We start from the raw sequence: 26,579 nt of genomic DNA, 5'->3' as shown, positions 1-26,579 counted from the left end.
AATGGTCTCTGCCTCTAGAACCCCCCCGCCCACCCGTCCCCCCTGTTCCAAGGTCAGGCCTGAAAGCTTTGACTCTAAGTAGTGGCAGAGAGCCCCCAACCCCCCCCCCCCCCCACCTCCCAGTATCTTCCCATCATTCTCCCTCTGTCTTACCGACTGTAATTGAAGAATGTCTGCAAACTAGCGGTTGGCTACAGGGTGGTTGATTGACCGTCCATAGTCCTTGTTGGGGCAATGTGTGTTGCAACGTTGCCCTTGTCAGTGTTGATGAGAGTCGCGAGTGAATCTTTTTTGACAGGAAACTGTAGTATTTTTACTCACGGACAAGATGCACACGGATGATGTAACTAAAGAAGTACTCTCGTCTCACTAATTGTCAGTCACTTGTATGGCCTGACATTTAGCATTCGTTGTGGTGTGAGCCGCTTGTTTGTTGATATTAGCAGATTAGCTCCATTCCTACAAAACTACAACAAATGACTCGCTACTCACTGCTTTAGTAACAGTGGGCAGAAGTCAGCCACCGATGTTTACCTGTCACTGTCCTTTAGAGTTTGCAGAAGGTCTCATTTTTTTAAGTCATTTTACGATCAGTTTTTTTATTGCCATTATAAAACGTTTAACGCATGAAACATCGTCCATACTGCCCCTTTAAGGACACTGCTGTATGGTTGCCCTGAGGCAGTGAGGAATGTTTAATCCCAATTGTACTTGAAGTACATTTGTCTGTTTGGTGGGATGTCTTGCAGTGTTTGTGTAATTGGTTCTGTTGTAAATAACTGTTTTAGGAATTCTTGCGTGGGGGTTCAGTCATATGTGTTGTTTCAACTGAAAATGAAGCTGTTTTCTTTCTTCTTTCTTTGGCTGCATTATTTTTTATTTGCATGTGTTTTCTTAAGTCATAGTGCACCGATTCCCCTGGGACACCATGGGAACACTAACCCAACTTTATAATCAACATCTATACTTAAAAGAATAAATATCAGCCGTGACCATTCTCATAGCACTTTACTGTCTAATTTTGTGAAAAAAACTGGCATGTGCGTTTTTTTTGTCTGTGTTCTTCTGGTTTAAGGACTGTCGGTAAATAGCATGGCTTTGGAATGAGGGCTGTTGGATGACATCGATGTTGGTCAATGGTGAATAGCATGGCACATGATGTCACCACCTCTTGCTGCCATTGTTTCTCACTGCCACCTCAGAGTCATGCTCATAGCTTGGCCTTGACATGACCAACTCTTCTTTTTGTTTGAAAGACAGAGGTTGTTGTTGCTGTGTAGGCCTGTGATCAACTGAGACAAACAATGCTTTGCCACCATAGCCCCTTATGTTACATAAGAGCAGAGAGAATTCTGCGGTGGTCAAATTCAATTCGACTTGGTCCAGACGTGATGAAGAGCTGAATTTACGGCTGACAACCTTCAATTACCATATGTCATGGTTATGCCTTAAGGACTGCTTGCAATGGACCCTTCTCTTCTTCTTTGGCTGCAGTTTAGGTTAGATTTCTCTAGAGCAGTCATTCCCAGAGATTGGGTTAGAACCCACGGATGGGTCACAGGAAATTCATTTTGGGTCCCTCTTACAGAATTTCTGTCAACCTTTTAAAAAGGATTCCTTCACACATGCATAAAATTAAGTCAGAGATGTCACAAAAATGTTTCCTTGTCACAATTTATTTTGTGAATTGGGTCGTGAAAGGTCTTCTTCAAATAGCAGGTCCCCATAAAGAGTTTAGGAAACACTGCTCTAGAGAATTTACCTGTCACACTAAATTTAGTCCCAAAGCCATAAACAAGGAGAACGAACCTGAGTAAGTCAAGTGAAGGCAGTGTCAAAAAATGACATCTAATCCATGAAGAATAATGGTTCGAAATATTAAATTATAAGACCCCTATGCATTTGCACTATGGACAGGTGAATAACTTTATCATGGGGTGGGCACTGCATTGTTACCAGTCTCAATTCACCTCTGCCATTACTCCCGGCAAAACGTTGTGACACTGTCACTTGGAGGTGCAGGCACAGGTATTGTTGTGGAATTACGGCCACACCCCCAGGTGTGTGATTGGCCCATTTCTTGTGTTTCCAAGGCGACAAGACGGTGAAAGTTGTATCAGTGAACCAACAGCCCCCTGTTAAAGTGGCGGATCTGATCGCAGGTGCCAAATACCAGCTGAGAGTTTACTCCCATGAACTCAACAGCATCAGCAGCAAATATGTCACCTTTAAGACCAAACCAGGTGAGACCACACTAGGCGAGATGCAACCAGGTTTCTGGCCAGGGGAGCTGCTCTGGCTGTAAGTCTGGTATTAGTACAGTCCACAGTAAAGTCAAGTTCACACTACACCACTTTCAGAGTTGGAGGATCACTGTGTATCCCACACCACACGATGTGCTGTCATGTGATCTGTAGTCTTTGCAGAGTCGCTGGGTGTTTAGTTCACACGACATGAGGGACAACACCACGAAGAACTGTCACAAAAAGCACAGGCGATGGTGCACTACATCATGCTTGATCGAGTTGGTTTTCTTGTACACGAGTCGACTACTGAACATTTTACTCGAGCAATGTTTTCTGTGATTTCCGATGTTGTGTTTCCTCTCTGGGTTTCAGCTGCCATCACCCCATCCTGATCTCCTATTGGTTGGTGTTCCTTGAGTCGTTGCAGACTTGGATCAAATTTCCATTTAGCTGGAAATGAGATCAGGGTTTGTGATGCATTGCGGGATCATTAGGAAGTCTTTTTTAATGCTGTGTCTTCAGCGACTGCTGATGATAAGCCAGTTAAGGATGATTAGACACGACTCTTCAGTGAGTTGGTTATTGGGCTGAAAATTGTGTAGTGTGAACTAGGCTTGGCCAAGTTAAAGCTTGATGAGTTCCCATGATATGCATGTTCTACCAATACAAAACTTTTTTAATCTTTATCATGTAATTTATTATTGAGGTGAATTTTCTACACAACTGTCATATTCTCTTCTGACAAGTGGCTGCATGGTCAAATGACAAGAAAATGGTTTACATTATTCTGTTTTTTCCACAGAATACATAATTTTTTTTGTCGCAACACTTCTTTCTCCCACATTGGTCAGATTAAAAATCAGTGTAATGGAAAAGAAAACCAACACACGTTGTTGTCGTGAATGGGATTTTTTTGTCTTAATTCATCTTGGATATGAGATTCGCGGGATATAATAGAACGGTGCTTGTGAGTTGTTAAAGTTCCGCTGAATGCTGTGCGATGTGAACAGATCTGTCCAGACTCACCGTGGTCCACAGAGTCACTCACTGTTTCTGCTTCCTCTCTTTGCCCCACCTTGTGTATGTCCTCAGCCTACATAGATCAGGTGGACATCGCCACTCAAGGGTGGTTTATTGGCTTGATGTGCGCCATCGCCCTCATCATACTCATCCTCCTCATCGTCTGCTTCATAAAGAGGAGTCGTGGGGGCAAATACCCAGGTAAGTCCAGATTTTTGGCCCTTGATCCCTGTGAGAGCACCGTGTAGTAGCTCCTTGTATTAGTGTAGTAACTAGTGGATAATTCCTAAAATATTCTTAATAGTCTTAAAATAAACTGCAACATGTTTAAAATTCTTCCTTTCTTTTGTGTGTGTGGCAGTTTTTTTTTATATCATTTGCATATTATGTTTGATATCCAGGTTTTAGTCAGTTTTTGGGATCATATTATGTTGGGCGCTTTGGTCCTAGTCTACGCCCTGGGATTATTAGATGCTCAATCAGAGTGGTGTTCATCTTTTACAGTTTCTATGATATTTAGGTGGCGCCTTTGTGACTGGTTTCGCAAAATATCTTGGTAGGTGCTGAACTGTGATGCTATAAAGCTCAAGAACTAACACCCAGTGATGAATTAAGTAAAATCAATATTAAAAAATACTAATGAGACATACACTGGGATTTAAACTAATTCTCTGTACTGATTGAAGCACTGACGCACCTTAAAAAGGCTCAATGTTAAAATCTGAACCAATGAAGTGTGCTGTGTTCTAAATGCATACTGCAGTTAATAGGAAAAACTCACATTTTTCAATTGACAGTGATTGAATTTATAGTCTTCACCAATCATCTTGTTTCATTTAGCAGGTTCTTTCTTACACACTAATCTAGTGCTATACTTTTACCATAATGTATTATGTAATATTAGCGAGTCAGTATGCACTGAGGACAAAGTGCTCCATAACAGTTTAAAACATGAAGGCTGAAAACAGATAAATGCAACTAACCAATATGTTTGAACCTAACTCCAGGAAGGAACTCTTTTTATCGTGTGGATTTCTTTATGTCAAAGTTAGGATTTACAGCAAAAGGCTAAACAAAAGTAACTGTTGTTCTTGTCTCTTCAGTGCGTGACAAAAAAGATCTGCCCTTAGACCCAGTGGATCACAAAGACCAGGATGGATCGTTTGATTACCAGTAAGTATACATAAACAGATCACTGGTCACTGCCTGTGGTTAGTGGTTAGTGATAGTGGTGTTCAAGAGTTTTCAGCAGCAAGTCATGCAAGCAAGGTGGATGGTATTTGTCTTAGATATTCAAATGAAAGGAGACGCTTTATCAGTATGGAGAAGTTCAACTTGACCTATAAGTCTTTCAAGTGTGCTTCTCATTGGTAATGACTCAAGATTAATGTTTTTTAACACAAATGCAGCATAGGCTTTGTTAATACACTTAAAAAAGCCCAGTTCATTGACCAAAGCTTTTTAAAAGTAATGTTTTGTCTATGACACACTTCATTTAATGCTTTAATTTCCTCCCAGTACTTAGAGTTGTCCTTACTTAGCAGGTAGCATTTATGACAGTAGATTGGTCTGAAAAGACAGATACAAAAATACCTGTAGTGTGAGATTGGCTGAACTGAAAAAGAGAACAATTGGATCACAGACAAAGTCATGGAAAACAAGATAGATGTTTAATGTACCACGTACTGTATATGAGGCATAGGCCCTGTCCAGACCTGCTATTAATATCTATCTATTAGATCTGATTGCAAATGATCAACTCTATTTAATCATTAGAGTGGCCACGAATAACACTGAGAAAGTGTAAATGTACTTAAAGTTCACTTTGAAACTGCAGTAAGGCATTTTTTTTCTGAGGAGGGATTTCTGTTCCATTCCGTTGTCAAAAAAAAATGGGTCCACACAAACCACCATGTGGTTTTTCAGTGGATCTGAAGACACATTGAGGACACATTTAGGTGCATTCACACCTGAACTTAGAGCTGTTAACTTGTATTCAGATCACTTAGGACGGATGTTAATACCAGGCCTGAAAGAGATATTAATTTTCCCTTCCTAACACTCTTTAGTTCTTAAGAAGCATACTTTGTTGTGTTCACTTGTTGTATTTCATCAGACTATCATGACAATAAGTGAACTACACTGAATTTGTGTACTGTGAGGATGTACTGTGTACACTGTCGAAAGAAAATGTGTTGGTAAGTGATGTGTCTTCTGTTCCTTCCAGGTCCCACTGAGCTCTATGGCCACTTTCACTATTTTGTCACACTTTGACTTAACTCATGTTGCAATTAACCTGCTTTTAAATCAGATATCTCTTTAACTGTACCTTTTCTAACTGTGTGTGTGTGTGTGTGAGTTTAACTCTGATGTGTAAATGTAGACACTCTTAATAACATCACTGACCTCGTGTCCCACTGACAGCAGTAGAGTGTGAATGCCCACATACCAGCACACATGCACTTAGAGCTAGGATTTAACCCATTATAGTGTGCAGAATATTTATATAAATCATAACTCATACATACATAGTGTACATTTGAGTAAAATGCTGCAGCTACAAGTATATAAAAAAGAGTCTCTGAAAGCATCACAATTTAACAGATTGGGTCATTTCAGTGTTATTGGTATTTATCATCACATGAGTAATGCTTGTGCTTAATACTGTGATTCATGCTGCACCACTGTGTGAGATCCTGCTTTGTTTGTTAATCAATAACAAGTGTGACATCAACACACACACAACCCATCTCTTACAGTCAAGGTCATCGCTTTACTCTGATTCTGACCCTGGTGCTAATGCACCCAGCCATCTTCTCTCCAGCTCTCTGTCTCTCTGTCTCTCTGTCTGTCTGTCTGTCTGTCTGTCTGTCTGTCTGTGTGCATGCCAGGATTAACATGCATGTACCACGTGAAGCGTCTCTGTCCTCGTCCTTCCTGTCTCCCTCTGCACTCCCTTCTCCACTTTATCCTCACGTCTCATCCCTCTCTCTTCCTCACGCTGAAATGGGTCATCTGTCCCTGACAGGAACGAAAATGAAAACGAAAACGAAAACGAAAACAGGTATTTTGGTTTCGGCACGGCATCTCTCTAAGCCTGAGCATGTCAGGTGGAGCAGACGTTTCCCCTGAGCATTAAAGCAATGGGGGGGGGGGCTATATGAAGTGCAGCTTGGTTTGGGGAGATCAAACAGGACAATCAGCCTGCATTGTTGGCTGTTTGGTCAGAATGGACTGTTTTCATTCACAATGTCAAATATATCAGTAGAGTGGGCCTGCTTTAGCTTATAACGCATCATTTGTACAATGTTATAGGTGATGCTGTGAATTGTAATTAACAAAGAGGTGAATGTGAAGCAGCTGAGGGCCAGGCCCAAGTTTCCTAGGGATGTCAAACTGTCAGTCTTTAAAACTAATAATCACTTCATCTGACAGCACAGCCAAGGCTCCTGGCTCCACGGTGGTCACGTGACATCTAAATAATGCAAAAAAATTACAGTAAAGGAACACTTGAATGAGCGATCATCGAACATTAAAGCCGCTGTCAGTGAAATGCTATTGTTAAAATATATTAATCTGCAGTATTTGGTCAGTCAGTACAGTTGTAGCTCAGTTTTGCCATGTAATTTGACTTATGTCCTCTGCTACACTAGGAGGCGACATACCACATTTCATCTTGTTAATATAAGGTGTTTTTCCAGTGGACCTATTAACATTACCAGGCAACTGGAAAAACAACTCCAGGTGAATGTATACGTGCAGTAGCTGTTCAAACCTAAATTGCATTATATGGGTTTGTAAAATGTACAAAAATCACAACAGAGTTCAAGAATATTACTGAAAATCTAGTTGATAAAAGTGACTTTGAAAATGAATGCACTGAATAACAGTGCATGACAGTTTTACCACCGCAGTTAAATGTTGTTAGTTTAATTCATCCATTTATCTCCACCACTTAATCTTTGGAAGGTCTCCATTGGCTCTGACCAGTCCCAGCTGCTATTGGCTGAGGGGAAGGGTAAACCTTTGACATGTTTCCAGTCTGTCACAGGCCTATAAATGTGGTAAGATGTTGCTGTAAATTTCAGCATGCACCACTTTAACAAAAACACCTCGTTACTTGAGTGCATTGATCCAAATGTGGCATGATGGTGAGGAATTTGTCTGCTCCCATATGCAGATCAAGCTTTTTAAGGTTCAGCTTTAATAGCCGTACAAGGAGACACCACAACTCAAGGAAGCCGTGTGAGTGTGTGGTGTGGGAGGTCTTGCGCCTTTTTTCGATAAAGTTGGCGTGTTTTTTACCCTTCTCGAGGTTAATTGCCTTGTTTTTGTCTTCGTTGGCTGACATTTAAAAAGCATCTGCCACCAGGCGCACAGGGCTGCATGGCAAAGGAAATCAATCAGGATTGTAGTGAGGGTAGAGGTGCAGGAACAGTTTGACACCCTGAAGGAACTGGTGGAGACAACAAAACAATTGAAGGACATCTGGAGGTCAAAAGAAGCAACAGACAAGTCAGACCATTTATTTTTTATTTACTGTAACTCCAGGATCCTTGAATGTTTAGGGGCGAAACTAAACACCATTAACTTGGTATAGTAAGAATTCATATGGAGTTTTACAGTGTAAATTCAAATAACTTATGACTTATTCTCAACTTTGTACAACTGAGTTAATGATTAAACTCAAATCAGATGGGTCAGGAAGGACAGCAACATCAGACATTCATACAACTTGTAAACTGAAAGAAAAGGTGAATAAATGTCAGAACGGCTGCTGTGCAACATGAATATTGTTTTACCCATGATGTACGTATTAATCTCCTATCACAGCTTTGTTTCCATGACAATAGGTCTGCTGAGTTCAGCTATGGTCCAAGTGACATAAATGTCGTTTCCAGCCATTTCCACTAGGGTATACACACACCCTCGTGCGTACATATGCACAGCCAAACATTTGAAAGGGCACTGAGCGTGCTATGAGCTAGGACTTATATATGAGGACTGAATAGAATGTGCGATCAGATATGTATGCATGGAACCAACATACTGACACAGACACCTTGAGCATGTGCATGTGACCAGAACGCGTACGCAATTCTCTGCAGACGTCATCACATTTCACATGAGCTCAAACCTTCAGTTTTAACGTGAAGCAAAGTGGTTTGCAACTCTTTTCAGACTAAGCATCCACTGTTTGCGAAGAAGATTCAAAGATGTATTTGCCACATGCATTGTACGAGTACAGCAGCAGTGAAATGAAATTGTGACTTACGCTGTTTACTGTGCCATTTTGACAGGTCACAGTGGAAAAATCACAGGCGTAAAATTATCCATTTAATGATGCCGAGTTCCATTTCGGTCCCTCAGTCACAACGTGACTGTGTTAAGTACCTCCTGTGCTTTTCCTGCTCAAATGTGTCAAAATGGCTGCTGTGCAAATGGCCCTTTAGAGTAACAAGCTGGTATTACAAGTCTGATTGTGTGACTGCTCAACTTTCCTGCTCCATCAAAGTTCCTTATGCCGGTTTAGCTGTGTTCAACATAGTTGTTAGAACTGATAAAAGGTCAGATATCGTTAAGACTGTGTAAGACACGTTAGCAATATCATTTTTTGACATCCACATTGTTTTACACAAGTTTTTTTTGAGCATGTTTTCTTATCTATGTGTTTCTGTTCTACCCATCAACATTATGTCTGTGTGTTTTGTCTCTTCTTTGATTTCTTTCCCTCATTGGTCAAAAGGTCTCTCGAAAGGTATGAAAAGATGTATTCTTATTGATTCCACTCTAAGTAACAATCACTAACTATACTTTATTCTGGTTTAAAATGTAAAGTGTTTTAATGTGTCCCTGCTTTGGTGACATCCTAATAAATCTAAATCATCCAATGTACTTAAGAGTGTTTTAACCAATTACTAAATAAAAACCAACCCAGCACGGATTAAATAAATATATCTATAGATATAAGTAAAACAAAAGCACAGGCTTAACTTTCTGACTCTTGTCATGTGTATCTGTTCTATTTAGATTGTATGCAGATGGATGATTTTATGCCTAGCTCAAACTCATTCCCATCCTCTAAATCTCTTCCTTCCTCTTTTACGCAGAATAACAGTCGCCTAATCAGATAATTGAATCATTCCTGACTCTGCCCACTTTGATTCATGAGGTATTCTGAAGTCACTAAAGAAAGAAATCTCTCTCTTACAGCCGTCTGGCTCAGTGAAGCTTCTGGTGCCGTATGGCCAACAAATGGCAGCAAGCTTGCAAGTGTTCTGGGAAAAGACTGTTGGGCTGATTTATGTCATTTGGAAGAGTTGTAGGCTTGTAGTGGCGCATAATAATGTGTCCTTCTGATTAATCCTGGTACTCATGCTTCTGTCTGCCAGCTAATGTGTTTTACACATTATTGACCTCTGCATCTGAGTTACTGAGGATACCCACACCTGAATAGATGTACCCACTGTTTATTATGTTAAGGAAAACACTTATCTTTACATCATTGTACGTCGATGCTGCGCTCCCTGTGGCATAGACATTTCTGCTGTTTTGTCTACACTCCTAAATTTCCTCTGTAGGTAAGTTCTGCACATATATAACTTGTGAATAAACATAGTTTAAACCTGTTAAAGAAAGGGTGATTACCTCATTTCTTATTATGCCTGCCTGTGGTTTTCCTTCAGTGAGTTGTGTTCTACTATTAAAACACTGGAGATAAAAAACGGCTACAATGGATGTACAGAGCTAAAATTCAGCACTTTAGTCATTATTTACTTTAATAATCAGTTTCAAGTTGCCGGCCTGTCCCCTGCATTATCCACGTCACATTACAGTCGTCATTAATCTCTTCACATTCTCACACGTCGGGATGTGTTTGTAAAGCGTCCACTCTTCACCGCCTGTTGTTGCAACCTTGAGTTGTTGTGTTCCGATACCAGACGTCAGTGTTGTGAGAGTAAGGGGCCATTCAGATACAGCGCGTGTATTCGGGACGCGACTAGAAAAACAGACGTGTCTCTACAAACGTCACACCATGTCGGCGTCACTTTCATTTCTGAGCATACTTGTTGAGCTTGCACTGAGTGTCCAGAAGACGCTGCATTTGAACGACCACAGACGTTTTTAGACAGTTCCTCTCAATGGCCCCCTACGTTTGCTGGATTTGAATCATGTCGGGCTTCGATCATCCTGCATCTGACTTGGTCAGTTCTACTCTTTAATTATGAAGAAGTCCCATTTTGAATCTGTATCTGTGCATCTGTGTGTGTGTGGTTCCCATATAGAGTTTTAGCATGCGGCATGATAATTCTCAGAAGCAACATATTGTACATATTATTTTCCTACCGTGGGCATCTAAAGAATACGATGTTTGATTCATGAGTGGAGAAGAAAAGAATGTCTCATCGTTGCATCTTTCAAATGCATTCCCTGCTGTCGTGCTGCTGTCTTGGTCTGAAACGGGAAAAGCCCACAAGAGTTTAGCTCTTCGCCCCTGTGCATGACATTCTCCCTACATCCAGTCAAAAACTAGCTATATGTGTAAGAGGAATGAATGCAGAATACCTAATGATGTCAGATTATTTTATTATTTAAACAAACAGTATATAAATATTAATTCCAGTCTGACCAGAGTGAACTAAACATTCAGCCACTGTCAACAAAAAAAGCTGAAAAATCTCTTTTTTAACATGGTACCCTAACCTTTCACTTTCCCCTTTTTAACATGTGCCAATAACAGGATTCCAAACGCTCGATAACACGCCGCTCCCTCGCTAACCTGCAGCTCTGCCACTTGTTTACCTTTGCAGCAGCGACGAGGACAACAAGCCTCTGCAGGGCAGCCAGACTTCGCTGGACGGCAACGTGAAGGAGAGCGACGACAGCCTGGTGGACTACGGTGAAGGCGGCGACGGCCAGTTCAACGAGGACGGCTCTTTCATTGGTCAGTACACGGTGAAGAAGGACAAGGATGAGACGGAGGGCAATGAGAGCTCTGAGGCCACTTCACCAGTCAATGCTATCTACTCGCTGGCGTAGCCCCCTAGCAGCACATGGGGGGGGACTTAGTGGCCCCTGCTTGATTTGATGGAGTTATGAGAAACCACAGCACCACACACCAGACACAAACACTCCCACACATGAATATATTAGTCTATGAAACACAATAAATGCAGAAGAATTGGAGCAGGGCCTTGTCTGGAGACTATGTGGACCTTCCCACTGATCATGAACATGAAGAAACAAGGGAGTGGAATACGACCACAGGCCTTTACTTTATGTTTCCAGCTCTTGAGAAAATGGGTGATGTTTGGGAAAAGTGGACAGTGCTTGTTTTCCTCTGCCCTCTGCCGGCCCTTTACCCACACAAACTTGACGTGTGCCTTCGGGGCAGCTTCCAGTATGTGGAGGCATCAACAAGTGTTTGTCTAGAGATTTTTCTTTGGTTTGTTCCTGCTCTGAACATTTTCACTGCTTTCCTTTCGGATACACCCCTCATACCTCTGAATACTCACACACACAGACACACACACTCGCCCCCTATTGCAACATATCAGCTTGTTACCATCAATCTCAACTGGATGCTGGCAGATATGTTTATCATATTGATATTTATGCAGTGAGAGATTTGAGTTATTCCACAGCTGGTAGACAAGTTATTGAATCTTACTGGATGCTGTATACAGTCTTGGCACACATTTTAGTGCCCCGAAAAACTATGCACTATCACCTCCTCAAAACCACTTTGGGTTTAATCTGGTAAGTAAAAGTACATTTGAGTTTTTTGTTTTTTTTTTACCACTTCCAGCCTAAACTCATATGCTTTCATTCACTTTGCCTTGTCTCATATGGTAGACATGATGTTCTTACCTCTAACCATATGTTAAAGTGCAGACGTAAAATGGCTGCCGTGATGGCCGACGACCATTTTTGCCACAAACAACAGACGTTGCTGTCATGTGTTTTGAATCGTTCCCATGTTTAAAGGATGACAAATGATATTTTGCAGTATCTCGAGCAGGAGCAAGGAACACCAGTTGTTGGTGAACACCAGTAGACCACAACCCAGGGAAATCTCCTAGTTAGCATGTAGGCTAAGGCTGCACACATGTCCAATAGGACAGTAACATGTTGACAGCTGGAGCTGTGAACCTTAAATTATTATCATTATTATTATTATTATTGTTATTATTATTATTATTATTGTTATTATTATATCGGTCTCTCATTTATTAACAACATGAAAAAGAAAGCAGCCTGTGTTCAGTATGTTTTATTGCAAAGTTATTAGTGATCTGATGATTAATTGTAATTAGTTTAAAATTGTCATTCATATCACTCTACGGGCAGCATATTATCACTTATCATTGTTGACATTAATTGGGTTCAGACCCCAAACAATCAACACAATATGCCATCACGTTTAAAAGCTCATTGTCGTTCTCTCCTGTGGGACATGAATGCAGCATGAGAGGATGGAATCCTTAACGTGTGTTCACACTAAAATATTGCATTGTTATTTACACAAACTGAATGACTGGATTGTAATTACAGTCTGTGTTTACTTGACCTAAACAGCCAGTGTACACACACAAGTTGAAAGGCCAACTGTATGCACTAACCAGTTATTTCTGTTTTTTGTTTTGTTTTTTTTATTCTGTACACCTCGTTCACGATTTTGTGTTGGTGACCCGCCTTTTTTTTTAAATCCAAAACCGCCTTTACCGAGGAGACTGCACCTCATTCCTTCCCCTCTTTTTTAATAAAAAAAAATGACCAAGCATTACAATGGAAAAAATACTGCATTTAGAACCAAATAGGAGAAAAAAATGACAATATTTACAGCATGGAAATATATACATTCAATTTACAGCCAGTTTTGAAATGAAATGCATAGGCTGAATTTTACGTACTCGCAGAAGATGTAAGAAAAAGTAATATAGTTTGAGTAACAGAGTTAAGTTTTAAGAAGTCAACAAGCTCAGTATTCCACACGCCCACTATCACGTTGTTCATGTCGTCAATGGACTGATTTTCAATGATTCACTCATGTTTTTCTTTTGTACTACAATCTGTCTAATTGAAGTTATTTGCAGGTCAACAGGGCAATTAGACCCTCCAGTGCTAAACACATAGATACATAATTGCAGCTGTGTTTTACATTGCATTTTAAATATGTATTTTATATTTCTATTCATGATATTATGTTGATCGTATTAATATATTAGCCGTTCATTTGATTATTGTTATATACGCGTGTCTGACAAGTTTATTCTAGTTTTCACACACCAGAATTAGCCAAAGTCGAGATGTCTCCAGAATCTGTCGTCGCTTATCGCAAGGGGCGTCCAGCTGAAACGTATGTACACGATATTTTTGTAGCAGCTGGCTTTTTCTGTAAACAAAAAACGAGTAAAATACCTGTCATCGTGTCGACATGTTCATTGTGCTGCTCTTCTTGTACTCATGTTGTACTACTGTTACTCTGTGTTGTTTTCTCAGATTTGTGTAACATAGCATTACTACCACGCAGGAAATTAACACTATTATTATTTATTTATTTTGCATATACTCTGTACATGTAGGTCTCTTGTCTTGTATCTCTGTAAATATTTCATAGTCGCCCCCCCCGAGAAAAAAAATGCTTTATTTGAACAGAAATCAAAGATTCACACATTTGCGTCCACCAAGCAAATAGGACAGGTGTATCTTCAGTGTGTCGTGCACCGCTGTAATGTAGCTTTGACTAACGTTTGCACTCTACGAGAATCACCTCTCACTCTTTGTTGCCCTTTGCTTTGATATTGTAATATATGGTACTGGCCGTGACACGCCAGTCATTTGCTTGATAATGGTTTGAATTCTATATTGTGAAAGAGGAATATGTTAGATTCTCTACGATGTAAATACGTCCTGCAATATCCCATTTGTAGCATTTGTTGCAGAGAAACTGCTAATAGGCCTAAACACGTGCATTTACTGTTGGAAGTATTGGAACAAACCTTCTTCTTTTACACTGTTATTTCCAAGACTGTGTCCATTGATTCTTCCCATAATGTCTTTAATGCCCATAATTCCACTGTTGCATAGCTGTGTCTCTTTTCAGAGGTCACCTCAGACGCTAAGATTCTTGTTTCCATGTCCATTCTGGTCCATATGACATCAGTCGGCCACTGTCCATAAAAGTCTGTGTGCAGCTTAAAATGTTTTCAGACTATACATTTTGTACATGAGAGAGTGTCCGCCCATTTATCTGTCCACTATATTGTAAACAAATGTTTGTTTTTTTCATGTCTGCTTTCCACCCTGCAGTTGCTTCCATGTCCAATTTCACAGCAGGGCCTTAATAATGGAAAACCCGAGGCCTTTTGCTACTTTGGTGAACCTCCGAAGGCTTTGTTTGGTTAGAAATGGAACCAGGCTTTTGTCCTTTATGCAACCACGTGCTTAATTGTTATTAATTATGGTTCATCTTTGTCCTGTAGTGATCTTCTCCCTGAATCCCAATTTGACAAAGTGCCGGCCTGTGTTTGGTGCAGTCATTGTCGTTGTGATGTGATAACAATCCAATCATGATCAGCAGCACCGCTGCTAATCCCTGAACACAAACTAGAACTTGGACTTAGCGTCACTGCTCACTGCAGGTGGAAAACAGTGGAAATGAAACCAGTTAGTGGGCTGGAATTTTGCTGTCAGCTCTCATTATAAACTGTGCATCCTGCAGTGGCTTCTTTATACAGTATGTCATATAATTTCATGTTGATGTTGCCTGAATGCACCATTTAATACATACACATACATTTAATACACGACTTGCTGTCAAATGATTTTCAGTTATTGGGGAAGAATTCTTTCCTCATTAGGAAGTATTTTATAAGTGTCTTTGGAAAAGATTCAACAGTCTGCAGACTTCAAGTAAATGAGAAGCGCCGAAAGTTAAAAAACAGTGTATGCCCTAATGAGAGGTGGCCATTTTTGCTTAGCCCTTCCAAAAAAAAGACATGTCAGATTCCCATTATTTCCTCCTTTACAATCCTTCTGCCGAGCGTTTTAAAGCAATGTCACGTGTTTTATTCAGTCGGGTGTTTCCTCCGATGCCATTGTCATGCAGTGTGTTCACTCTAACCTTGGTGATCACAGTGGGGCGTTAATTTGAGCACCACAGGAGTGCAGTGCTGACACAGAGGGAAAGAGAGAAGAAAAAAAAAGCACTGAGCAATGACTGGAACATATAGGTACAAACATAGGTCTGACCCCCCACAGGTGCATCACAGCGGGAAATGTTGCAAACTGGCTGTATAACAAAGAAGAACGGACAACTTTGCATATTTGCAGAGGCGCAGCACTCTCCCCCAAACCCCCCCACCCAAGTTTTTTGTATACATCGATTTCAGGTGCATACAGAGCTGTGTCTCTTTCTACCGTCTGCATTGTCTTTCACGGAGAAAAAAAAACAAAAGTGTCACCGTGTGCAGATTTACTGCTTCGCTGGGTTTTATTTCTAAATGCTGCAAAGTCTAGAAAATCCACCGGCGCACACACAATATTTTGCAACTGCTTTATTTATTTTTTTATGACACGTGCTGTATGGCTTTTTTTCCCGATGGATTCTCACGTTTGCATTTCCTTTTCACCATGTGTATCAGAGCAGTAAAACTCTTGCTTCAGTGAGCTAAAATTACAGCTTTTGTAAGGGACATCTACTCAACAGAAAAATTGCATAAATATATTCACCATGTATGCGTGTATGATGAGATGTTGCAACTTCTGCTAGCGACGCCTTCTTTATAGTAAAGCTATCTTCTTTTCTCTACTTCCTGACTGCTGGTCATTCTGTTCATCTCTTTTCCCCCGCAAATTTCCCAAATCGATTCCATTCCACTTCACAGGGGCTCAGTTTGGTTTGCTATCTGGTTGAATTTGATTTTATTTAACTCAGTTAGGAATATTTGCATTCTTGTGTAGATATGGAAGAGGTTGTTAAGCTCCGGGCCAACTGAACAGAAGAAAAATATTGTTTTAAAATGCTACTTAATGTCGCTGTTAGGGCCAGCACGTACCGTTCACATTACATATCCACAGATGCGCATGTATGCCTGCAGTTCTCTTCATTTCTTACCAGGAGTTTGCCGTCTTTTGTGTTTTATTGTATGCGAACTGTCAAACTGTAGCCATGCTCATGTCCATTTGTCTACAAATGGACCTTTAGTGTTTTCCTTTTTTTCTTTCCTTTTTTAAACCTCACAAAGTCTTTATTTGTTTGCTTGCTGCAGTTTTGTTGTTCCTCCATTTGGCCAACAGTAAAAAGGAGGGAAATAAACAACAATTTTGGACTAAAGAACACTTGTTTAGTCCCCTCCTATTGCAAAGCTCGAGCAGCCTTCCAGTCAGGGTTACAGTAATATAGATAAGGTTTATTGAACGATTATGTCAATCAGCCCAGACATAGTAATATAGTGTTACATTATACATGATCTGGCCAAGTATTCTCCAGTAACAATCAATGACATCGTTTCTATGCTCTGCTGCACCAGAAGCCTCTGTGCATTACATTTAGATAATGGCGAACACTTTCATCCCTCCATAAATCGTCTAACTCTTCCACATAATGTCTGAAAGCCTGCATGGTAAGATTTTGATGTCTCATGCAGGTATTTTGTCTAAAAGCTTTTACACCTCTGATCATTTTTTACAGTCATGTTTGAGGCCACGGAGTAACCAAAGCAGAACTTTACAGTCTATTGATTTATCCCCTGTATCCTGGGATAAAGTGGATTACACCATTCCCATTAAACTGTCACGGCTACTCAGCTCGTTTTACATGGACAACAAGCACAAAACCAGCTCAAAGATTAATCTAACGCACTCTAGTAGTAAATCTAGTCCTGGCTCTGACGCCGAAAGAGAGAGAGAGCAAGCACAAGGGAGTGGCCACTTTGGTGGTGACATGTTTTATTGAAGATGGCCTGATCCATTTCGCCACGATCCCCTCAAGGCTGGTAAATATTAATGTTTCAACTGTGCGTGGTTGAATATTCCCTCCATCTCGTACATCAGTGGGTAAAAAGCCATTAGCAAACCAATACATGGACTGGCAGAGTGGAGGGGACCAATGCAGCTGTGGAAGTGTTGGATAATTATTACTCAAAATAAAATAACGACTCCCAGACACAATGATTCTAGTCAAAGGTGAAGAAAATGACTTTGTGAACGGAGCAGGTAATTGAGAGAAAGGGCATCTGTCATAAATTAAGGCGTCATAAATTCATTAAGTTCAAATTAAATGTCGGAGATATTATATTTGCCGTCAAAGTCATTACTCAAAACCTTTCGTTACATCTGCCTGATTTCATCAAGGTGTCAGCTTAGTATTGTTGTACAGCACTTGGCTCAAATTGTGAACATTAACAGTTTATTTGTGTATTTCTTGTCCTCAAACGGCGAGACAATGACATCGACATGATGGGAAAAATGCCGTAACCCAACTCTCAGAGAGAGAAAAGGGAGTCAATGCTCCCATCAGTGGAAAAATAAAAACAATAAATGGAAAAAACACAGTAGGGCAGTTTTAATTTAAATTAGAATAACAACTGATGGGGGACATTTTATATAATGATGAAGTTTGGAGCTGTGAGTGTAGTATATAACTTTACTGTCGTTTGAATCGGGCTCTCCAGAACCATTTTCCACTGATCAATGGTGCCCATCCCAACTGACAATGGGTTAACCTGTCTATAGCAATTATAATAATAATTATACATATTTTAACATCTTTGAGTGATTGTCAGGAGGAGCTTTATCATATATATATAATATTTATTTCAATGTCATACAATATTCTGTATGATGTATTTACCTAACCAAGATTTCGGAACATTCTAGATTCAAGATGACTACATTCAGGAGATGCCACGCTGTCAGATGGACCTTGAGAATCTCCATCCTGACATGTTGACTTGCTCCAATAGCATAAAGTCAAACTCTATTATTGTACTTCAAGGTTCTTAGTCTGTCTGGATGTGAGCTGTGTGATATAATATTCATATATTCAAACTAGGACAACTGAGAGTCACCGACTTAATCATGTTTTTCTTTTTGATAAGCGAATTACTTCACACGAAAGTTTTGTTTTCTTCTTCATCGACGCGCAGTTTTGTGCGCGCACTCGCCAATTCAATCTGGTAAGTGCTGTGGTCAAGTGCTTTGTTTTTCTCCAGATATGAATCTCTTTAAGACAAAATCACATTTGAGACTCTGCCGCTGGACAAGGACAGGTCATTGCCAAAAAACATCTCCAGCTCTCCTTCCCGCAAGCTGGAAAGTATTATTTATGTCTCGACCTGATAATTTAGTAAATGCATCCGCTTGGCAGACATTTTCCTGCACTGAGGACCATATTGCCAATGAATTGGCTTACACCATCTATTGTCATTGGAATGAATGGACTTTCCGTGGGGAAATGAAAATCACATCTTCTCTGCGGGTGACGGTCTGCAAGCCAAACAACTCAGCCAGACAGTCTGTAAAAAGACAAACGATGTGGGAATTCTGCAGAGACGATTGATTTATTATGAGGCCTAAACCCGTTCTGTGGGCAGCACAGATTGTGATGCCTAACATACACTCTCACAAATGACTTGCAGACGTGTTCTGTAGAAATGCATGCAGAAAAGCTATTAAACCAAAACTAAATTACAAAGAACAAAATCAATAATCATTCAATTATTCAAAATTCAAAGTTAGCCTAAATGAACTAACTGTGTCCAGCACCAGAGAATCAGTGCCAGTTCTTTCCTTATCCATATGAGGCATGTACAGTACATCTGTCTGTATTACTAAATCATTTAACACTCAATTATGAAGATAAATAAAAGATACCAAGAAGAGCTTAGTGACGTTCACAACATCTATTTATTAAAATATTTAATCTGCATTCAAATAACTAAAAACACACAGTCAATTTTAGAAGTCAGAGATTTTTTTAATAGATATTCTTCTTTTTCCCTTCACTGGTCGCCACAGTGGATCATATGAAGATCTTTTTATAATATCTAAATATAATCTCTGGACACTAGAAACAAAGACAAGACTCTGGATGAATGGGTGAACGTCATATACTGTATGTAGACATTTTGGACAGTTTGTGTTTTTAGATTTTTGTGTTTTTTTTTTATTTTGCAGTTTCTCCTTGTGTGTGCAGGTTTTACTTCTTGTCTTTTCTCTTGATTGTCTTGTGATTCAACTGTGTCTTATTAGTTTCACCTGTGTTTGGTTAGCGTCCCTGCCTCCCTTGTGTATTTAGTCTCTGTGCGTTTGGTGGTTCATTTGTTTGTTTGTGTTTGATTTTGCCATGTTCTGGTCTCTTTTCCTGCTCCCTGTGTTTCTGCCACTTTACTTTTTTACTTTACCGACTCCTTCCCCTCCTGCTTTAGACTGTTTGATTTTTTTATTTAACTCTGCATTTGGTGTTGTGAGAGAGGGAGAGAAATATAGTGTAGGGGGAGATGGAGGCAGTGAGCAGTGTTTTTTAATCCTGGTCCTTGGGACCCACTGCCCTGCATGTTTTAGATGTTTCCGTGATTCAACAAGGAAACATCTAAAACAACATAATGTTTTTCAAATGGTAAGGAAGAAGTGGACCTACAATCTGATGTCTATGTCAGTCATATCTTGCTCTCCTGGAAGCAACACTGTTGATGGATTATAGAAAAATCCTGCAAAAACAGCAGTGTGGCAACAACATATATCATGTTTTACACCTTCATTCCAGATCTTCTCCTTCCTCTTCAAACCAGTATCATCTCCGTTGATCTTAGTTCCTGAAGAAAAACATAGATGCTTCCTTCCATTTGTTTCTCCTGTCTTGCTGCCATCATATCATCATATCATCATTTTTTTTCAAATTCACGACATGTTTGCATTAATCTCAGCCCACACAGCAGATCATTCGTCTGCGTTTCATTCCGATCAGTCAATAAATCGCGTCGCGTCATTCATTTGCTTTGAAGTCCACTGCGTCTCCGTCCATCCTCGTCCAACAGGACACTTCATCCAGTGTGGGGAGATCTGATTAGCGGGACTCAAGCTCCTTCCTGTATGAATGCATCGGCCTGCCTTTTAGCCATCAATCTGTGTTATTTGTCATATGTTGTTCATTAGTCTTCGGGGGAGAATAATACAACTCAGTGTGTCATGCCATTAATGTTCATTTGCCAGTGGGGTGAGCTATTTAAGGTGATGTGGTGGCTTGAAAGGCACTAAGCCTATACACCACAGGCTCAATCTGTCAGGATTAAATTATGCATGTCGCTTAAGACATCTGTTCAAAGCGCGGGGGGAAGGAGGTGAGACAGGCCAGACCTGATCACACATACTGTACTGTACAGTATGTTTTTATCTCACTTGGCATTTTAGCTCTGCACATTTTCCTCTAAAGGTAAAGGAGGCAGGATTTTATGATTCCATAGCAACTTTTCTTGCATAAATTAAATCATTTTAAAGTGATTTAAAAGAGAGAGAACAACACTTCTTCACATGAACGGTTTCGAGCAGGTCTGCGGATTTAAATATTTGCATGGATAGAAGCCTGATTTATACTCGCACATTTAAATGGCTTAACATGGCAAGATTTGTCTGCAATATTGTAAATGTAATTTGTTTTGTTTCTCAGTATGTAACACAGTTTTCACTGTGCCACATGATCGTACCGTGCTGCTTTTTGGCACCATTCTGCTGGGTAGCACATTGGTTCCACACCTAAAATGGTGGAGCTAAACACAGTGCAGTCCTTTGACGGACAGAGCATTTTCACTTTTTAGCTTATGCAAAGGAATTAACATGCTACAATATAACACCCTCAAAATAACAGTGGCATCACTGCAACACAACACATCCTTCAAAATAAATGGCTTTTCTAATTATCTCTTAGACACCACAACCATGTATTACGACGGAGAGCTGTTTATTTTTAATGTGCTCACATGATGTCTCACTATTCACACATCTGACGCAGGTAAGTAAGTAAGTAAGGCTTTATTTGTATAGCACCTTTAAAAACAGCAATTTACAAAGTGCTTTCACATACATAATAAAAATACACAGAAAGAAAGAGAGCAGTGAGATAACACTCTAGAAAAAAAGAGAGCGATATTCTTCACACCCCACAGCAGAAACAAACCATATCAGGGTTTAGTGTGATGAGCCAAACTGCACTGTACTGCTCTCAGATCACTTGATTTACGTCCTGCTGAAAGATTATCGTCTGGAAAATTGATAAATAACAAAATGTCCTTTAAAGCAGTAAAGACACCATTGAAACACATGCTATCAATGGCTTTGCTGCCACTTTAAATATGTCTGCATTGTAACATCGGCTCCAGTCGTTCCTTCATAAACCCTGTCACCTTGTTAAATTACTCATTAACTGCTCTCTACACAAATGACACACGGTATTTTAATGTGTAGCCATGACGTCCAGGAATGCTAATGCCCTTCAACATCACAGTTATCAAGTTATAAACTGGGCTTCGAGCAATCTGTTTGAGATAAACATCTCCTTAATCCAGATGATTTGAGTGAGAAGTGATAAAAATAACACAAACTGATCAAAGCTCCCAGCTCGAAAACAATTCTTATTTTCTTGTTGTTCTCTAAGTCTTATTTCATTAATGTATTTTTATTGTAGGGTATTTTGTATAGTGGTATTGATGTCTTTATTATTCATCTCTCTGTTGATTTTAGAACTCTGCATTCTTTTTTTTCTTTTTTTTAAAAAACCTAACGATGGATTGCAAAGTCTACATTCATCCTATATACATTTAGCTAAAATGGAGCATTGCCCTAATTGCCGTCATGTTTAAACTTTTTAAAAGCTTGTCCCTCATCACTACGGTCATATTTTCCTCTTCCCATGTATCCTGTGAAAGCCGCTCGTATTCCCTCTGCCTGTGTCGCACTCACCTTCAGGACCAACCTTTCTAATACACCAATATTTCAACAGCAATGTTTACACAGCATATATTGATTTAAACCTACGCTGATGAAGATGTGTTCGAGGTGAGTCATGTGGAAATATTCATTTCATCAGGAGGCTGTGATGCATCTTAAGTGTGAACCACTTCATCTCTCTGTCACCATGAGCATCCTTTTCACTTAACCCCTCTCACCGTGCTCTGCACCTGCTGACACCCGATGTATCACGAGCCATCCACACTTTTGTATGGAGGCATCACTTCCCATCTCTCTCTCTCTCTTTTCCCCTTTGTCACATGTTACCTGGATAGGACGTGGTCTTTAGTGGTGTTAACACGTTCATGTTTTTTTTTTTTTCCACACTGAAAAAATTGAGCATACTGTATATATACACTTAATGTATACACACTGTGACTGGCTGTATAAGGGGTAAAATATATTCTCAATCAAAAGTGTTAGTTATATTAAGGCCATTATCAAATGAGTTCATGCGATGCTGATTAAGGCTATCAGCTCTGTGTATACACACAAATGTTCCCTCAGTCAGGTCTGATAGTATTGCCTGACACAGCATACAAATAATGTGTCTGCTCACAAAGACCAAACAGAGACGGAATAATAACATCAACAACGACAGAATCACTAAAGAGCTTTAATAAACTTTTAATAACTTTTAATAACCTCCTTTTACCAGTCCATCACCAGTGATGGACTGGTAAAAGGAGGTTATTAATACTGAAAACTAGTCCTTTTCAATATAACTACCAGTTTCATTTTAGATTTTTATCTTTTAATTTTTTTTATCATATTTTAATTATCTAAAATGAAATAAATAAATAAAAGTAAACTATGACATTTTTTGGGAACTTAGATCAATAACTTGAGCAGAAGAAAACATGACTAAAGTCACTGAGCAGCAGCTTGTTAAAGATGCAGCAGGTTTTAAGATTAACCCGGGCATCAGAAGGTCAGCTGAGATGACTTCATCAAGAATAAATGAATATATAAAAAAAACGCCCTGGATTTGCCATTTCAGAAAACCAATCTACTGGATCTGACACACTGTATGAGAGGAGGAGGGGTGTGTGTGTGTCTGCGATATGAGCTAATGGCTTCCCACTGGCATCTGGCTCTTGTGTATACATGCGGCTCATTAAGGAGTCACTGTGAATCCCCCGAGAGAGAGAGTGAGAGGGTGAGTGTAATACAGGGTGATGCGTCACACAACAATGACAGCAACCCCAAACATTATCTCCATTTCCTTTGACAGCAGGAAACTGGGACATTAATGTTGGTTATTGTGATGTCAGAGATTCAACACTAATATAATAATCCAACTTCTATTACATGTTTTTTTTTTATACTATAAAATTATAAAATATAAATGTAAACACCAGGTAAAAACATTCACTGTCATAATTTAAAACAAAAAGGAAAAACTCTTCATTTGTTCATATTGAAAGTGAGGAGGAAATAATATTTTGTCATCTGCCAATTTTATCATTGATGGATCACAAGTTTATTAATTATTATTATTTTTTTTATTTTTTTAAACTTGTTCTTGTGTGATGAGATTCACAATTTCAGGGGACAAAATTGTCTTGAACTGTGAATTGTCCATAGGTTGCATAGAGTCACTTGTATGGCATTAGAAGCCAATTAGAGAATTGTAATCATTGCTGATTAATCACCTGCTTTTTAGTTTGTGTATCACAACTTTGTGTGCTGATTTATCTGAGTCACACTACTTTATAGTTTTTCTTTACACTACTAAAACCCCCTCGACACACTCTGTTGCACTGGGTGACTTCAGCTCCATAAACACACATACTAGTTTATTTAGACACTCGTACACTTTATTGTGCTTTGCCATTTCCACCCATCAATCTACACTATTGTCCTCATGAAAAAATCAAAGAGACAAAGGTGGTGTAAAACCAACCTCCGTATACGTCGTCTGCTCCTCCTCCCCACATCCTCTCCATTCCCTCCACTCCTTGTTGAGCTCCTTAGTGCTGCATGGCTAACAGCGCCTCAGTGAGCAGACGCCCAGCCCAAACACGAGTCCCAGCTGGGAATTTCAGTGTGTGCAGTCTGTCTAGCTTGGTATAGGACGGAGGAGCTGGAGGGGAACGGGCACAGCAGGAGGTGAGGGTTAAAACAAGCACATCTTTTATTAATTGGAGGGAGCCTTTTTGAATGATCTTAAATTAATCATTCACATGGTACACTTCATAACTGTTGCTGTCACTTCAGGTATGGTTTGGATGTATTGGGAGGACAGAGGGGGTGAGTTAATTAACATCCAGGACTTTGTTCACGCTGCTGTGTAGTGCATTTTATTATCATCTAAAAAACTCAAACCCTTGAGTTTTTTTTTCTAGGGCAAACGTGATGTCAGATACTTAACTTGGCAATTGGTGCAATTTTATCTGCTTCTCTTTATCCTCCACATGAGGGCTGCTGGGCTGTTGGTGCCAATCCCAGCATGGGGCGATATACGTTACACACTGGACATGCTGCCAGTCCATCACAGGGACAGGGATGAACAATCATTCACTCACTGTCATGAGTATGTACCATTATAGCCACATGGCCCAACTTCTCTTTCATGAATTTGCTAATTCAGATTTTATTCGTATCAAAAAGGATGATGAAGAAGGAGCTCAGGCAAACAGGGAGACCACAGAGGAGATTCACGGCAGTTGGGAAAGAGAAAATGAGGACAGTTGTGGTGCTTTTCCACTACATGGTCCCGGCTCAACTCGCCACGTTTAGTTTGTTTTCCATTACTATAGTACCTCCTCAATGTGGGTGGAGTCATCACTGCACGGCTGCATGAAACTGCCATGACTTAGTTTTACACGCAACACACAAACTAGTGACTGGTGACTTGTAAAGCAGTTATTTTCAGTGTAATGAATCATTAGAATCAGTTCATTAAAAACATTTGTGCATGACCGGAGCACAGACTCCGTCTGACACAGTCAGGTTTGTGATGCGGCTCGCCGCTGCTGATCGCTGCTGCTGATCGCCGCTGCTGATCGCCGGCTTTGCACTGTTTGGTTTGATTCTTGTGTCGGACGTCTTGCTCATGCTTCTTCCAGTGACGGCACTCTGACTGATCAGTGGCTGGCTGTCTGACCAATGTCGTGCATAGTATCGGCTCAGCTCACTTGACCGCCAGAGCAGGTACTAAAAAAAGTACCAGGTTCCAGGTACTATTGGAAAAAAAAAGTGCTGTGTCATGCCGTGCCGAGCCGTCCCGGGACTGTGTTGTGGAAAAGCACCATTTGAGTAAAAGAAAAGGACACAAGGGATAGTGCAAGATGGAGGCAGATGATTCGCTGTGGTGGGAGAGGTCAAAAAAGAGTTGTCTGTTTGGTCAGCAAGTTAAATTCAAAAGGTTTGCACTCTCTGAGCCAAGTAAGCACAAAGACTGAAGTGAGCTCTGTTTCAATGAAAAAGTAGGACCCTTGTTGGTGCACCCTCCCTGGGGAGGTATTTTCTGCAGGGGTCAGAGGTCAACAGGTTTCGCTGCCAGTTAGAAACTGGGATTCTGCAAACGAGTGGATAAATTCAGCCATGCCTGACACAGGGTGTGATTGATTATGGCACTAAGTATTCATTTACTTCTTTATTTCCTGAAATATGTTCTGTATTGACCTCCTAAATGTATACAGGATTTCACGATGACTTCAAATGGAACAATGGGACAAAAAGGGAGTGCCATTTAATGGACTGACAAACACAGCCAAAAAAGAACCTTCTCGGCAGAGGAAAGAAGTCACTCTGGTTCGATTCTGGACAAATGTTAAAATATTCAGCATTTCACTTTGCATCAATCAATTGTTAAATGGTGCATTTAGGCATCCAAAACAGAGACTGTATATTAAAAATGGCTGCTAAAAAGAAGTCAGTTTGAATGAAAGTCTATTTTCTCATTTGATTTATAACTTCAGCTAACATTTTCCTGAGGAGTTAATGGTCTCAGTCACTTCATGTTGCACTTGATCTATTTTGTAAATGATGTTCCCATTTAAAGGGGAAATAGATGACAAAGTACAGCACATATGAGTGGGCAGCACTGTGATCAACTGCTGGTATTTGTCTGACACCACAACTGCACCACATTTACAGTATGTGATCAGTATGTTTGTTTATAGATGTCAAAAGTCTTTGTTGTATATGGTTAATCATCATAACAGAGATTCAATTTTGATTATCATGGACCAAAATCAGGGGCTGCATCCTTTGGAATGTGTGTTTGAAGACTGATTGCACCCCAGTGTGGCAACTAGGCTGGTCCAGTGACTGTTATGTTCACCGTAAAAAACAGAG

The 26,579-nt window shown here is 40.0% G+C and overlaps 1 protein-coding gene across 22 annotated transcripts in view; it reads left to right on the top strand.

Moving 5' to 3' along the window:
- The window catches only part of nfasca (neurofascin homolog (chicken) a), a 92,858-nt gene extending 76,778 nt beyond the window's left edge, over positions 1–16,080 (top strand). For 10 of the 22 annotated variants that reach the window (XM_058632738.1, XM_058632739.1, XM_058632744.1 and 7 more), the window contains 5 exons: positions 2,094–2,243; positions 3,339–3,467; positions 3,787–3,822; positions 4,370–4,439; positions 11,078–16,080. In XM_058632738.1, coding sequence (XP_058488721.1) covers positions 2,094–2,243; positions 3,339–3,467; positions 3,787–3,822; positions 4,370–4,439; positions 11,078–11,306 — 614 coding nt within the window. In that variant the 3' untranslated portion in view covers positions 11,307–16,080. Of the gene's footprint in view, positions 1–2,093; positions 2,244–3,338; positions 3,468–3,770; positions 3,823–4,369; positions 4,440–5,493; positions 6,331–9,012; positions 9,025–11,077 lie in introns of those variants that run through there. The other 12 variants (XM_058632751.1, XM_058632750.1, XM_058632756.1 and 9 more) reach the window with 8 other exon arrangements.
- Positions 16,081–26,579: the final 10,499 nt, after the last annotated feature.

Source organism: Solea solea, chromosome 6 (assembly GCF_958295425.1).
Source record: "Solea solea chromosome 6, fSolSol10.1, whole genome shotgun sequence".
NCBI lineage: Eukaryota > Metazoa > Chordata > Actinopteri > Pleuronectiformes > Soleidae > Solea > Solea solea.
This window is presented reverse-complemented; position numbering and strand designations above follow the sequence as displayed.